We start from the raw sequence: 15,840 nt of genomic DNA, 5'->3' as shown, positions 1-15,840 counted from the left end.
ATTGATAAAAACAACATTTTTACAATCATTACTTGGCTGTTATTTGTGAATTTCCACTGAAAATATTGATGACCTGAAGTAAATGCATTGTGAAACTGTTTAGTCAGACAGAAATTATTTATTGATAGGTTCTCATTTCATAGCAGCTCTCTCTGCACTTATAATCTTACCTCGTATTTCTGTCCTCTTGTGAACACAAGCATTAGGCAGCTGTTTAGCAGCTGAAGCTCGGGAGATTATCCAGACACGAGCTGAAGGAAGCAAGTCTCCTTTGATGAGGTTTGTCAATAGCACATCCACTGATGCTGGTTCTCTCTCATCAGTCAACTTTTGACTCTTGTTAAAGTCCAGAGGAGGCTCAAACGCATCCAGTCCATCCAAGATAAACACAACTTTGAACTGTGCATAGTCAGAGATGACAGATTCTTTGGTCTGTTTAACAAAATGATTAAGAAGTTCCACCAAACTGATGCTTTTCTGCCTCATCGACTTAAGCTTAGACAACTTAAGTGGAAATACAACTTCTAAATCATCTTTGGTAACACCAGCTGCATCTACAACCCCAGAGAACAATGAACGCTTGTTCGTCTTATTTTCTGCCCACATTTTTATGAATTTTTGCACTTCACAGGATTTTCCAATACCAGATTCTCCAATAGTCAGGACAGTTCTGATACGTTTTCCTCCTTCATCTTTGAAGATATCAGACACATTTACTTCTGTCACTGATTTTGACAAGTTTTGTCTATTTTTCTCATCATTACCGCCACTGTTTTCTGTCATGATGTGTTCTGTGTTTGTCTCTTTAGGATGAGTGATGTCTTCAACTTGAGTGTTTTCTCTGAGAAGTCTTTTTCTCAGTTTTGATACAAGCTGCTCCCGACGCTTCAACGTCTCTGAATAAACACAATGAATGTGACAGGTTAGAATAGGACAGAATAGACAGAGCCTGAATTAAATATAAACATCATGAAAGTGATTATTTTTAAGACTCACACATTTGCGTCCACAATTTGCTGTTTCTTACCTCGACATTCTGTAACCTTCTTAATATACTTTGGAGGAATCTTTCCAACTCCTGAAGGTTGAGAGATGATCCAGAGATGAGCGTTGGGAAGCAAATCCCCCTTGATGAGGTTTGTTAACAGCTCGTCCATCGAGGCTGCTTCTTGTGTACTTGTCAGTTTTTTGTTGTTTTCAAAGTCAAGAGGAAATTTACATTCTTCTAAGCCATCAAGGACAAAAGCTAATGAACATTCATAGTTGCAAATTCTTCTCAGTTTGGCATCATTTAAAAATGATAAATCTTTAAGCAGATCTTCTATACTTGTGTTTCTTCTTTTCTTCAGCTCACTGAAGTGGAGTGGGACTATCAAGTCTATGTTCTGGTTGGACCTTTCTTTTGCCCAGTCGACCATGAGCATCCTTGAGTAAAATGTTTTACCAACACCAGCCACTCCCTTTGTTAGCACTGTTCTCACAGTTTTGTCCATTGACTGAAAAATATCATTGTATGTTTGCTTTTGTCCAAGTTGGTTGTTATTCACCACCTCATAGAGTTCTGAATAATTCTTCCCCTGACTCAGTTCTTTCTCGTACAGGTCCAAGATTCTCTTCTTCCCAAACTGTCGCCAGGTGATAGAATTTTCTAAATTGAGAGAGAGAACAACAGAAATCATGAAAATTAATTAAAGAAAGATACTATGAAGTTGTTTTCAGTGTGTATGTAACAGTGCCAAAAGTTTTTCTTTACAATAATAATGCACGGATTATATAAAGTGCTTTTCTAAATACCTAAAGACACTTCACGCTGAATACATTATTCATCCACTCACACAGTCACACTGTGGCAGACTGACGGAAACATGGCTGCCAATCCACCTGTCCAACCACCACCAAACATCAGTCATGTGCAATCATGTAAGAACTAACAAGAAAAGTATAAACTAAGTCTAAACCTTGTTCGAAGTTGCGAACGACTTTCTCAGATTCGTCCCTTGTAGTTGGTCCACACCTTATGGGCTCAGATGTCACTGGTCTCTCATCCTGCCTGGGACTGAAAAGAACATTTGTGACACAGATGTGATGCAGCAGCAAGTTCTTGTTTATTACATATTGCCAAAACATGACGACATTTTAATTGTGGAAGCCAGGTCAGTCAGTTTCCTGCAGACCCTATTATTGATTGATTGATTGATTCTAGAGCATATATCATTCCCCTTTTCCACAAATTAGTAGTAATTAATTCATTTGTGTATGTGAATATCATTTTTGGTTATTTTGTTCTCTCTGGCTTTTGTGTGTTCTGGCTTACTTGCCTGAGAGCAACGTTACATTTTACCTTAGAATAAAGGGGAATAAAGTGTCAGTTATTCAGGAATGCCCCAGAAATTCTCAAATTGTGCCTACAAAACTACTGAAGATCAAATCTGCATCTTCACAGTTTGTGTGTAAGGTGGGAATGGTGTAAACCAAGCAGGTCTACCAGCAGTGCTTTTGAGAATTGTTCATGGTTGTGAAACAGTGGTAGAGATACCTGTCCAACGGAGACAGCAGCTGTTTGTTTACATTACAATGTATCTCCACATTAATTTATAGTGAACAAACATACTTAGAGCTGTTCACTCATGGGATCACCCATGAACAAGGATTACAGAGCTCATAATTTGGCAACATTATGACTAGATCTGAAAAGAAGTTTCTTTCATCTCAAACTTAAAATGTGAACTTTAATGCACAAGTTGAAACTTCAAGTCACGAGCATTACATGTATAAAGTCAATGTCAATGTCACTTTTATTTATATAGCACATTCAAAAAGCCAAGGCCAACCAAAGTGCTTAACAGGATAAAAAAGTAAGACAGTAGAAAACAGTAAAATAAATACAAACAAAAGATCAAAGCAGGTGACTCTCTCAGCCCAAGACTAGGGTAAAAAGGCAGGCAAAGCGTTCCACAGTGTGGGAGCCACCACTGCAAAAGCTCAATCCCCTCTAGTTTTAAGGAGGGAATGAGGAACATCCAGGACTGTCTGGTCAGCTGACCTAGAGGCTCTAGATGGATGATACATGCTCAAAAGGTCAGAAAGGTATTCTGGGGCCAGCCCATTCAGAGCTTTGAAAACAAATAAAAGAGTTTTAAAATCAATCTTGTACCTAACTGGGAGCCGATGAAGAGAGGAAAGAAATGGCATTTCAAGAGGGAACTCATACATGTCAGCACATTTCATGATGTCATTACACTCCTGGGGAGTTTAAACAAACACCCAATCAGCAACATGCAAAGGAAAACTTTAATATTCTTGGTATTTCAAGAGGGATTAGTCATTGCAGTTGTGTTTTCTCTGAATTTACCTCCACCACACACAAATGTTAGCACAGTTTCCTACCTTGGTTCATTCCTGAAGTCTTCTGGTTCATCCTTGGACCAGTCACTACTCACAGAAACACCACTGGGTGCAGGTGAAGATGGTCTATAGAGTTTGTCCAAACAGCTAAATGAAAAAGGACACAACGAAATCCTTAACTATATATTTGGTATTTTAAGAGGGAACTCACACGTGTCAGAACATTTCATAATGTCATTACACTCCTGTTCTCTCTGAATGGGATTTTAACAAACACATGTCACAGTTCCCCACCTTGACTGTCCATCCCTGAAGTCTTCTGGTTCATCCTTGGACCAGTCACTTCTCATAGAAACACCACTGGGTGCAGGTGAAGGTGGTCTATAGGGTTTATCCAAATAGCCAAATGAAAAAGGACACAACAGAAATCCATTACTCTATATTTGGTATTTTAAGAGGGAACTCACACATGTCAGCACATTTCATGATGTCATTACACTCCTGTTCTCTCTGAATGTGATTTTAACAAACACATGTCACAGTTTACTACCTTGGATCTTTCCTGAAGTTTTCTGGTTCATCTTTGGACCAGTCACTTCTAATAGAAACACCACTGGGTGCAGGTGAAGGTGGTCTATAGAGTTTGTCCAAGCAGCCAAATGAAAAAGGACACAAAAGAAATCCTTAAGTATATGTTTTGCACTTTAAGAAGGAACTCATACATGTCAGCACATTTCACAACGTCATTACACTACTGTTCTCTCTGAATGTGCTTTTTCCAAACACAAATGTCACACAGTTCCGTACCTTGACTGTCCATCCCTGAAGTCTTCTGGTTCATCCTTGGACCAGTCACTTCTCATAGAAACACCACTGGGTGCAGGTGAAGGTGGTCTATAGGGTTTATCCAAATAGCCAAATGAAAAAGGACACAACAGAAATCCATTACTCTATATTTGGTATTTTAAGAGGGAACTCACACGTGTCAGCACATTTCATGATGTCATTACACTCCTGTTCTCTCTGAATGTGATTTTAACAAACACATGTCACAGTTTCTTACCTTGGATCTTTCCTGAAGTCTTCTGGTTCATCTTTGGACCAGTCACTTCTCCTAGAAACACCACTCCATGCAGGTGAAGGTGGTCTATAGAGTTTGTCCAAACAGCCAAATGAAAAAGGACACAACAGAAATCCTTAACTATATGTTTTGCACTTCAAGAAGGAACTCATACATGTCAGCACATTTCACAACGTCATTACACTACTGTTCTCTCTGAATGTGCTTTTTCCAAACACAAATGTCACACAGTTCCCCACCTTGGCTGTCCATCCCTGAAGTTTTCTGGTTCATCCTTGGACCAGTCACTTCTCATAGAAACACCACTGGGTGCAGGTGAAGGTGGTCTATAGAGTTTAAACAAACACCCAATCAGCAACATGCAAAGGAAAACTTTAATATTCTTGGTATTTCAAGAGGGATTAGTCATTGCAGTTGTGTTTTCTCTGAATTTACCTCCACCACACACAAATGTTAGCACAGTTTCCTACCTTGGTTCATTCCTGAAGTCTTCTGGTTCATCCTTGGACCAGTCACTACTCACAGAAACACCACTGGGTGCAGGTGAAGATGGTCTATAGAGTTTGTCCAAACAGCTAAATGAAAAAGGACACAACAGAAATCCTTAACTATATATTTGGTATTTTAAGAGGGAACTCACACGTGTCAGAACATTTCATAATGTCATTACACTCCTGTTCTCTCTGAATGGGATTTTAACAAACACATGTCACAGTTCCCCACCTTGACTGTCCATCCCTGAAGTCTTCTGGTTCATCCTTGGACCAGTCACTTCTCATAGAAACACCACTGGGTGCAGGTGAAGGTGGTCTATAGGGTTTATCCAAATAGCCAAATGAAAAAGGACACAACAGAAATCCATTACTCTATATTTGGTATTTTAAGAGGGAACTCACACATGTCAGCACATTTCATGATGTCATTACACTCCTGTTCTCTCTGAATGTGATTTTAACAAACACATGTCACAGTTTACTACCTTGGATCTTTCCTGAAGTTTTCTGGTTCATCTTTGGACCAGTCACTTCTAATAGAAACACCACTGGGTGCAGGTGAAGGTGGTCTATAGAGTTTGTCCAAGCAGCCAAATGAAAAAGGACACAAAAGAAATCCTTAAGTATATGTTTTGCACTTTAAGAAGGAACTCATACATGTCAGCACATTTCACAACGTCATTACACTACTGTTCTCTCTGAATGTGCTTTTTCCAAACACAAATGTCACACAGTTCCGTACCTTGACTGTCCATCCCTGAAGTCTTCTGGTTCATCCTTGGACCAGTCACTTCTCATAGAAACACCACTGGGTGCAGGTGAAGGTGGTCTATAGAGTTTAAACAAACACCCAATCAGCAACGTGCAAAGGAAAACTTTAATGTTGTTGGTATTTCAAGAGGGAATAGTCATTGCAGTTGTGTTTTCTCTGAATTGACCTCCACCACACACAAATGTTAGCACAGTTTCCTACCTTGGTTCATTCCTGAAGTCTTCTGGTTCATCCTTGGACCAGTCACTACTCACAGAAACACCATTGGGTGCAGGTGAAGATGGTCTATAGAGTTTGTCCAAACAGCTAAATGAAAAAGGACACAACAGAAATCCTTAACTATATATTTGGTATTTTAAGAGGGAACTCACACGTGTCAGAAAATTTCATAATGTCATTACACTCCTGTTCTCTCTGAATGTGATTTTAACAAACACATGTCACAGGTTCTTACCTTGGATCTTTCCTGAAGTCTTCTGGTTCATCCTTGGACCAGTCACTTCTCATAGAAACACCACTGGGTGCGGGTGAAGGTGGTCTATAGAGTTTGTCCAAACAGCTAAATGAAAAAGGACACAACAGAAATCCTTAACTATATGTTTTGCACTTCAAGAAGGAACTCATACATGTCAGCACATTTCACAACGTCATTACATTACTGTTCTCTCTGAATGTGCTTTTTCCAAACACAAATGTCACACAGTTCCCCACCTTGGCTGTCCATCCCTGAAGTTTTCTGGTTCATCCTTGGACCAGTCACTTCTCATAGAAACACCACTGGGTGCAGGTGAAGGTGGTCTATAGAGTTTAAACAAACACCCAATCAGCAACATGCAAAGGAAAACTTTAATGTTGTTGGTATTTCAAGAGGGAATAGTCATTGCAGTTGAGTTTTCTCTGAATTTACCTCCACCAAACACAAATGTTAGCACAGTTTCCTACCTTGGTTCATTCCTGAAGTCTTCTGGTTCATCCTTGGACCAGTCACTACTCACAGAAACACCACTGGGTGCAGGTGAAGATGGTCTATAGAGTTTGTCCAAACAGCTAAATGAAAAAGGACACAACAGAAATCCTTAACTATATATTTGGTATTTTAAGAGGGAACTCACACGTGTCAGAACATTTCATAATGTCATTACACTCCTGTTCTCTCTGAATGGGATTTTAACAAACACATGTCACAGGTTCTTACCTTGGATCTTTCCTGAAGTCTTCTGGTTCATCCTTGGACCAGTCACTTCTCATAGAAACACCACTGGGTGCAGATGAAGGTGGTCTATAGAGTTTATCCAAACAGCCAAATGAAAAATGCGCAAACAGAAATCAAGAGCTCAACTCACAAGCATTAACCTTATAAAGAGCATGTCAGCTGTCATTGATGAAACCATTACACGTGCAAAACATTCAATATAACGCTGACACCGCACGTAGCTCTGTTGGGAAGGGGAAAAGTTTTTTGGATTGTACATAGTTGCCACATTGTGGAGCGGTGCATCGTGTAGTGGTGTGAACTACAGACTGTGACTGATTCCGGCCTGACTGGGGATCTGCTAACAAACTGGTGGGTTTTGTATGTTAATTTTTGTTCGTGTTTTATGTTTAAGTTGAATTATATGTGATGTTTTGTATATGGGGGTTAACTTTGTTAATGATGTAGTTGACAAATTACTACATAAAGCAGTCAAAGAAGGTTTCATGATAGGCCCATTCCCTCATCACCCATCGGATAGACCCCAGGAAGTACTCAGGAAAAAAGAGACTCATCATCGACCTTTCTTCACCACATGGATCCTCTACACCTATCATCAATAGCCTCATCCCAAGCACAGACTTCTCATTAAACTATGCCTCAAACAACCATGCCACCAACCTCAACTGCCTAGACAGTGACGGGGCTTGGCTGGCCAAAGCCGACATCACCAGCGCATTCAAAGTCCTGCCTTTCAAACGGCCCGACTTCTGGAGGTTTTTTGCAACAGCATGGAAAGGGTCCTATTACTTTGCAGTTCGCCTAACCTTCGGTTGCAAAATCAGCCTGAAAAAAAAAAACTCACCTCACCTCCCTTGAGTTCCTCGGAATCACTCGGCATAAAGTTTTATTCCAAACCTCTTTGCCACTAGAGAAATTTCACCACATTAATTCGCTAATTTCCAATTTCCTCCTCGCCCCATGATGTCCCCAACGGCAGCTGCCGTCTCAACTACGCCATCTCAACTACGCCATTTACATCATTCCCCATGGTAGACCTGCCGTTTTGCACCTCCCGCCTCTGCTGCTCCTTTCCTCCTCGAATCTGTCATCCCCGACCCAGCCTGCAAAATGGAAATGAAAATACAGCACCATTTTCTGTTTTCTTGGAACAGTATTTCTTTCTTCAACAATGATATCGTTTCCCAACCTGATGACATCTGGCTCTAAACAGATGCAGCGCCTTATGTTGGGGATACCACAAGGGATGCTGATTCGCTTCCCAATGGCCTCCAGAAATGTTATCAATGTCGCAGTCCTCTGCCCTGTGTGAGTCATTCTCATCCACTCTGACAACATCTCGACATCGTGCAATTCACGCATAGATGTCCCAGGTCACATGAACACAATTGCCTGTTCTTTGTCTCGATTTCTTTCCAGAAATTTAGATCCTTAGCTCCAGACTCGGATACTCATCCAACTTGAGTCCTACCGTTTTCAGCCACCATCATATCTGCATCACGAGTGTTCATCTTAAACAGCCTTTCACCTGCTACACTTCTTTCATGCTACACCAAGTGGAACTGTTTCAAAGCCTTCCACGCATCCCTCCAACTGCCTTCCCCTTCATTAGATGGACAGCTTCATCATGTACACCCATTCCGTCCAAGAAATCAAAACTGACACACTGATAACCGGAATGCCTTGCCTTCCCATTTCCCATTCGCATGTTGGGTATAATAATAAAAGGTTTACACAAATCAGAACCCGGGACAGCTGCGAAACGGCTACCTCTCACAGTAACTCTCCTAACTCGTTGCAGCCATACTCTTCTAGCAGGTTATGAATTCACAGCTTCAACATTTCCTTCCCCCCTGACACTGTAGTGTTCAACCTCAAAAGAAGCAAGACTGATCAGCTTGGGCTTTCACGTCCTATTTACTTCTTATGCCTGAACTTGCCTCAATAAATCTTTGGACAAGAGTCACACTGAGTATTCCACCGTTGGGGACAAGAGTCAACACCTCCAGCACGATCTATTCCGCCTCATCTGGTATCTCACTCACCAGGTCTTCGATCCTTTCCCGGCATCAATCGGTCATCTCATCGTCATTCATCCTTCCCCTCAAACCATTCATTCATTTCATTCCATCTCCTACATTTCCCTCTCCTTTTAACCTGGTCAAATAAACCTTTTTATACAACCAAGGTGGTCTTGTTAGTAAAAATTAGTGTTATCAGTCATATTTTGTGTCATGCACATTGTGACAGACTGACATCCAGCTTACAGTCTCCCATTTCTCTTAGTCAAGTCAGGTAAAATGTTCAACATTATCAATGGATAATTTCACATAATTTGCAGTTGTTATGTTTCTTCATGGTTCTGCAACAGTAGTACGGCAATGAGATCACAAATGTTTTAAATGTGAACTTGAAATGGTCAAACCCAAGTCAGAGGAATCACATCTATATGACAAATTATGTTCAGTGTCAACCATTAAATCATTACATATTTAAAACTGCAACACTGGTTTTCACTTTATTCTACTATGTGCCTGTCTCAGGGAAATATTGTCAGAGTTTCTTACCTTGAATCCATTTTTCATGTTGTCAGGTCCTTTCATGAAGCAGTCACTCCTCATGGAAAAATGGCTGAGTGCAGGTAAAACAGGCCTCTGTAGTTCAAGAAATCATTTATTTTACACCTTTCCATACTGTCATATCCATATGTCAACACATGGCAGAGTAAGTCTGTTTAAGATGACTGAAGCATGCCGAAGCTTCCTGAGCAAGACACTGAACCCCCAGTTGCTCCCAGTGCGTGGCACTGGTGTTTGAATGTGTCTGTGAAGCGCTTTGAATACCAATAGGTAGAAAAGTGCTACATAAAAGCAAGTCAGTTTACCATTTATAATATTCCTCACCAAATATGTTGTGTCCCTGAGTCGCCTGTCCCCCCCGGTACGCAAAGACCTCTGAGCGCCCCCTGATTCTTCCTCTAGTCACATGACACAGAAAGTAGCATACATTTTTGGAGGGAAAATCAAATACAAGAGGCAAAGTAAGTATGGTACTTGCTTATGGTACTTTTTTTTCAGTGGTTAGAATGCTTGACTGATGTTTAACATGTCCACTCTGTTATGCTTATTTATAGAGACTATGAAAATATGTTTAATAAGTATGTGAGAAATCTTCCTTGGTTGTTACCATGTGCTGGCTTGTTTTTCATAACATGAGTAGTAATTGAGAACCTTAGCATTAAATGTCTAGCTGTTACTGTTTTGCACAGTAACAAGGTAGACACACAGTGGCAGGGTGGACGTAAGAAAGGCAGATGATTTTTTCCCCACTTTTTTCACAGCATGTGTTTGTTTTTATTATTAATTGATTATGAATTGATTAGTTATGTACAAAAGATTTATTAAAATGGCACGGCAAATTGGAGAAGATAGCCCCACTGCAGAGCCCATGCTCCACCAGTTGAGGAACTTGAGCACTTGGGTGGAACTTTTTTGTTGTGCGAGAAGGAGAAGTTGAAAGGAACATTAATGAAATTATGGAAGTGCCCCCGCTTGTGCCTGTCAACAAAGAAAATCCAAGTCATCGGCTTCTCTCCATGGACAATTACATACTGCAACTTGCCTATGCCAGACAGACATATGTGTATTATGATATGGGCTGAAAGAGGTGAGCCTGGGAGAAGAGGCAATCACAGATCACATAGAAGAACCATCACATAGAATAAAATTCCATTGAAATTGCCTTTAAGTCGAAAAGAAATGTGTTGAAATTATGCTATACCTTAAATAGACCAAGACCAACCTTTTGTGAATTTACTTGTTTTTGAATATTTGTTAAAATAAATATTTCAAGGGTAAATTAAGGGACATTTTAATTCTCAGAAAATGTAATTCAAAACATATAGAAATAGAAATGAAAATCTCCTGAAACAGGGTGGACATTCGGTCTCTGTCGCTTTCAGAGATTTAGTTTAAAATCATTCGATCATTAATGTGCTGAGTTGGACCAATATAGTTTTCTTATAGTTTAATCAGTCATCCTTCAGATAAAATACAAAAAACTAATTGTACTTTTCTTTTTTTTTTTTTCTTTTTTTTTTTTTTATGATGAAGTAAACCAGGCTGAAATGGCACCAAATATTAGGAATGACCTAAATACGTGTTTAAGCAAAAATCAGAATTAGTCAGTCACTAAATCGTTAAGTTTTTTAGGATTTCATATTTTTTTCAAACTGTAATTCATGCCATGGTTAAGTGACATTACCACCACACAGGACAAACAAGAGACAGGAGACAGAAAGTTACAAACATTCAGAACAAATTATAAAAGAGAAAGAAAAAAAAGTAACTAGTAGCCATTTTGTGTCTTGCTTTAGACTCACTTCTGGACTTATGCACTTACTTGATTTACATTCGGTTTATCTGGAGAAAACGTACCTTGCAATAAAGTAATCAAGTAGTATCACGTAATTTCTGGTTACGCTATCGTGGGTAGGGTGATGATTTAAACTATTGAAACTATTGAAAATAAATAAAAATCTACAAATTCAGCATGATGGCGAAACGGGCATTAGAATAGTGTGACTTTAAGATGCGCATATAATGAGGAACTCTCCAAGACAACCTGGCTGCAGACCTCTACTGTGGGGTCACTTCCGGTGCAGGCTGAACTCTCAGGCCACCTCCACTGTCAGGACAGGAAATGCTTGGGGAAAACTCGTAGAATAAAATCTACCCACCTCCGCTGAAATTAATTTCCCATAAATAAAAGCGATTTTCTCATAGATGCGTAAATTACTCAACAACGTGACATAAAAACTACTTAGTTCTTGAATGTAGGTTTTTGTCATTTCATCTGTGTAACACGTGTGCCCTAACATGGGCATTTATGCCCATAAAAGATCGTATATTATTTCAGTAATATTACCTCTGCGGTATTGATAATAGGAAAAAACATTCAATGCAAATGCATGTTGTAAAGCTCATGACTTGAACAATTTATGATGAAGATGTGAATTATGTCCCTACAGCCTACACCCATTTTAGAGTTTAATTCATTGGAGACAAAAAAAAGTGTGTTTACATTATAAACCTGCTTGGGGGCCAGGAACAGTCAGGTAAAACCACTTGCTTTCTTTAAAAAACTCTTATTTCATAAGCCAACATCTCATGATACATGTTGTCACGAAGTGCTCCATCATGTAGGACATAATGTGTTTTCACTGTTATCTTTTTAACTGTATTGCACTGTTGCTTTTTCTTTAATGTATATTGTTCAAGTGTTTTTAATTTTATCTCCTCCTTTGGACTATTCTGTATTCCTAACCATTACTGATTTCATATTTGGCCTAACTCTGGCAGTAAACAGGTGGATATTTGTCTATACCCACTCTGCTGCATGTCCGCAGTCATGAACCGTCTTGGATTCATGCATGGCCTACGCCTCCCAATGCTGCACCAATAGTATCTGACAGACAGAGACTGGGAAACAAGACTTCCAGTCTGAAACAAACATTAGTCTGCTGCTCTTACTCTACTTAAACCATACCTGTCAAATTCTAGAAAGTCTCTACATAGTATCAAAATAACTTATTTATAAAATTCTACCTACAGCAAATTGCGTCATAGGAAAACGTCATTACTGCTTCATTGATATATGTTGCATTTTACTACAACTGATTAAGGTTAAGATATTTTAACTACTTCATATCCTAATCTACATTACATGTTGCCTTACATAATCGTATGTTGACACTTTGCTTTAAACCTAAACCACAGTTGTAACATGTCGTTATTTGCACCATTAATATTGCATGTTAATTTGCGGCAAGTGTATCAACGGCGAACACAAGCAAGAAACCATACATTCATACGTTTTCTGGAAAATGAAAAGCAGCTACTTACCGCGATGTAGTAGATGATTTTGCGTTCAAATCAAATGGCGCGTTAGTTCCTGGCAGTGATGCCTGAGAGTGCAGTCTGCACAGGAAGCGGCCCAGTGGCTTTCTCCAAGTCAAAGTATTTAAAATGTAGAATACCACAGCGTAACTTGTCACCGCGTCATTGTCTAAATGTAAAAACAATAATAAAAATAAAAATAAAATAAAAAATAACGGAAATAAAACCCAGCTCTGTGAGGGTCTATAAGGGCAAAAATGAACCTAACATTTGCAACAAGATTCAGACACGGCATGTGCTCATTTAACGGAACTTACCAGCAACCCTGCGACCACGTAAGGCGATGCTGCAGTGATTCTTTCACTTTCACTTCCGGTTACAGCAGACATCCCTCTGCAGTGTATTGGCTGAGTAAAGTTACCCATTCACTGTTACAGCCCACTCTAATTTAGCGTCTCTCTGTGGAAGCAGGGATATTGTAGACATATTTAATTCCACTCATGACGCTGGTTACAGTCTGCTGACCTATGTTTCCTTATTTCGTCTTCTTTCATTCCGCAGTATTAGATGTAGGCACAGATACGGCAGCACAGCCTCAGCAGAGATGAGGACACCTGTTGTAGAAACTGTAACAGCGTCAGAAAAGTGATAGAAACTTTTAAAGTTTGTATGAGTGTGTTTCCCGTTTAATTCAGAATAGATTTTGTTTTTTAGTCATACATCAGGGGCGTCACTAGGTTTTGAGGACAGGGAGGCTTAGATTACAGCAGATACACAGGATGTGTCACAACGGCTCTGTGTGCTTCACACACCGAAGCGCAAGCAAGGTCGCAGGGAAAACGTGGACTGGTATTTTATTTCAGTGATGGTGGCGCTCTGTATATGAACAAGTGGAATGGATTGGATGATGACGCAGTGAAGGGGCTCCTCTACCTGACACTATGAAGTGAAGATTTATGATCACATTTAAGTGATCATTATTTAGTGAAACTCATATTCTGCCCTCTTTATGTTGAATTTGTTTTAATTTGTTTATTTAAAAAAATAATAATAAAACAACATCAAATTATTTGGGGGTAAATTAGGCCTAACAATGCCAGTGTCATACGTCATTGTAGAACGTATTTGTCGCAAAAACAGTAGCTATAACCATGGATATGCTCATATCAGGCCACCTAAATGGCTAGGTTTTATTAATTTTATGCAGGTGTTTTCAGGAAAAATATTTAAGAAATTTGGAGTTGGAAAAAAAACTGAATGCATGAATAAATAAATAACTGACTAAATACATTTAAACAGGAATACCTTATGTTAATTAAGGTAGTACCCCATAGTTGGATAAATAAACAATGTCTTATGTCTTAATTACCAGTGATTACTGTGCCTGTTGAAGCTTCCAGGGTTTCAATTATAATCTGACTTTTGTGCAGGTTTCTAAAATAACTAATGACAGGGATGAGATTAGAAAATAATAACTTAACATAGATCATTAAACATGTGAGCGGTAGAGATCCATTACAGGCAGTAGCTGCTAAAATATTCTACTGCATCTAGGATGATGTCGTTTATTTGCATATAGAGCGCTAAACTCAGATAGGATGTGAAAAGCTGTCTGGAGACACATGTGGAGATGTGTTTCAATGCTCAGTCTAATTCCATGGGTGAAAAGATTTACTTAAAGCTGTCCACTTGTGATTGAACCATCTAGTCATATATAATGGCAGGTGTGAAATGGTCAACATGGTGAGTATTTTAGAAGAAGTAAACTGAACTTCATTAACAAAGACATTATCATTATCACTGTTATTTATTCCAGCTGCATATTTTAACATGAACTTACAAAACTAATCAATAAAAGTAATTCATGTAAATTACATTAACATCTGCAGTTTTCATATTTCAGACATTAGTCTGTTTATCTTAATCTTTTACTATATACCAGTGGCTTGAGATCGATTCAGTAACTTTTTAACCAAAAATTAAACCATTGTGACTGAAATAAATACCTACTCAGTGTTTCCTCTACATTCAAGATAATTATCTTGCTCAGTATCTACTCTTTGGTGTTCTTAATCTCCCGGTTACAGTCACTTTTTAAACTTCCTCAGGTGTCTCGATCCGCTGGACGGCGCTGGTTTATCTGTTTAGAACGAGGTTGTTATGACCCAGAAGTTTAACACCACATGTCCGTTTATGTTCATTATATCCTCTTTTGAGCGCTGACGTTCATGCTGGTCTGTTGGTAATATCACATGATGGTGGTGACCGACGCTGCACGTTAAATCATCCATGTTTTCTTTTTGCTCACGTGACTGTGTGTCACTGGTGAGATAAGGCGGGAGGCGAGGAGACGTGAAGGGGAATGTTAGCATTAGCATATACATTACTTTTGACATTGATGTTAGCCCGAAAGCTAACGCATATTTGTATAACGGTGTTTTCGTTATATAAAACTAATTTGTAATTTTTGTTTGCCCAGTTTTACAGTGTTTCTCAAGTAAATACTCTAAGCGTGCTTAGATTGATTACTTTTTAAATCGATATTAGATCGATGTATGTCGTCCGGAACGTCTATGGTCCGAAAGGCCAACTTGCCGAGCATAGATCGATGTAGTTGGATCGTAGGAAAATAAATCGATTCATCGATGTAGTGGATGAATCGTTACACCAAAAGTAGATACATACAGGTACATTTGAAATATGCAGCAATTTATTATGGCAGTAGTACAGGGGTTCTCTCCATGACACATTCAAAAATACTGCTCACAACTATTTGTTTCAACGGTGCCCAGATTGTAGTTTCAAAATAATTGAATGTTATAAATAAGTAAATAACAGGAAATCGCACATTTATGTTTGTATGCAAAATATTAACTACTGAATTTGGGCAACGTTTATAAGTACACAGAAAATGCTTAATTATCACAATAAAAGTTTTTGTTCGAAAACATCAAAACATCTCTTCACAACAATTATAAAAAAATTAAAACAAATTATTTTTTCAAGTTGAATTTCAAATAGCATGTATGTTTAGGAAG

The 15,840-nt window shown here is 39.0% G+C and overlaps 1 protein-coding gene across 4 annotated transcripts in view; it reads right to left on the bottom strand.

Moving 5' to 3' along the window:
- The window catches only part of LOC125004702, a 94,003-nt gene that overhangs the window by 16,669 nt on the left and 61,494 nt on the right, over positions 1-15,840 (bottom strand). Inside the window, exon 43 of one of the 4 annotated variants that reach the window (XM_047579546.1) lies at positions 171-896. The exons of the other annotated variants lie outside the window; for them this stretch is intronic. Coding sequence (XP_047435502.1) covers positions 171-896 — 726 coding nt within the window. The remainder of the gene's footprint in view (positions 1-170; positions 897-15,840) is intronic. 4 annotated transcript variants of the gene reach the window in all.

Source organism: Mugil cephalus, chromosome 1 (assembly GCF_022458985.1).
Source record: "Mugil cephalus isolate CIBA_MC_2020 chromosome 1, CIBA_Mcephalus_1.1, whole genome shotgun sequence".
NCBI classification, from domain to species: Eukaryota; Metazoa; Chordata; class Actinopteri; order Mugiliformes; family Mugilidae; genus Mugil; species Mugil cephalus.
The sequence above is the reverse complement of the archived record's forward strand: the minus strand, read 5'-3'. Positions and strand labels throughout refer to the sequence as shown.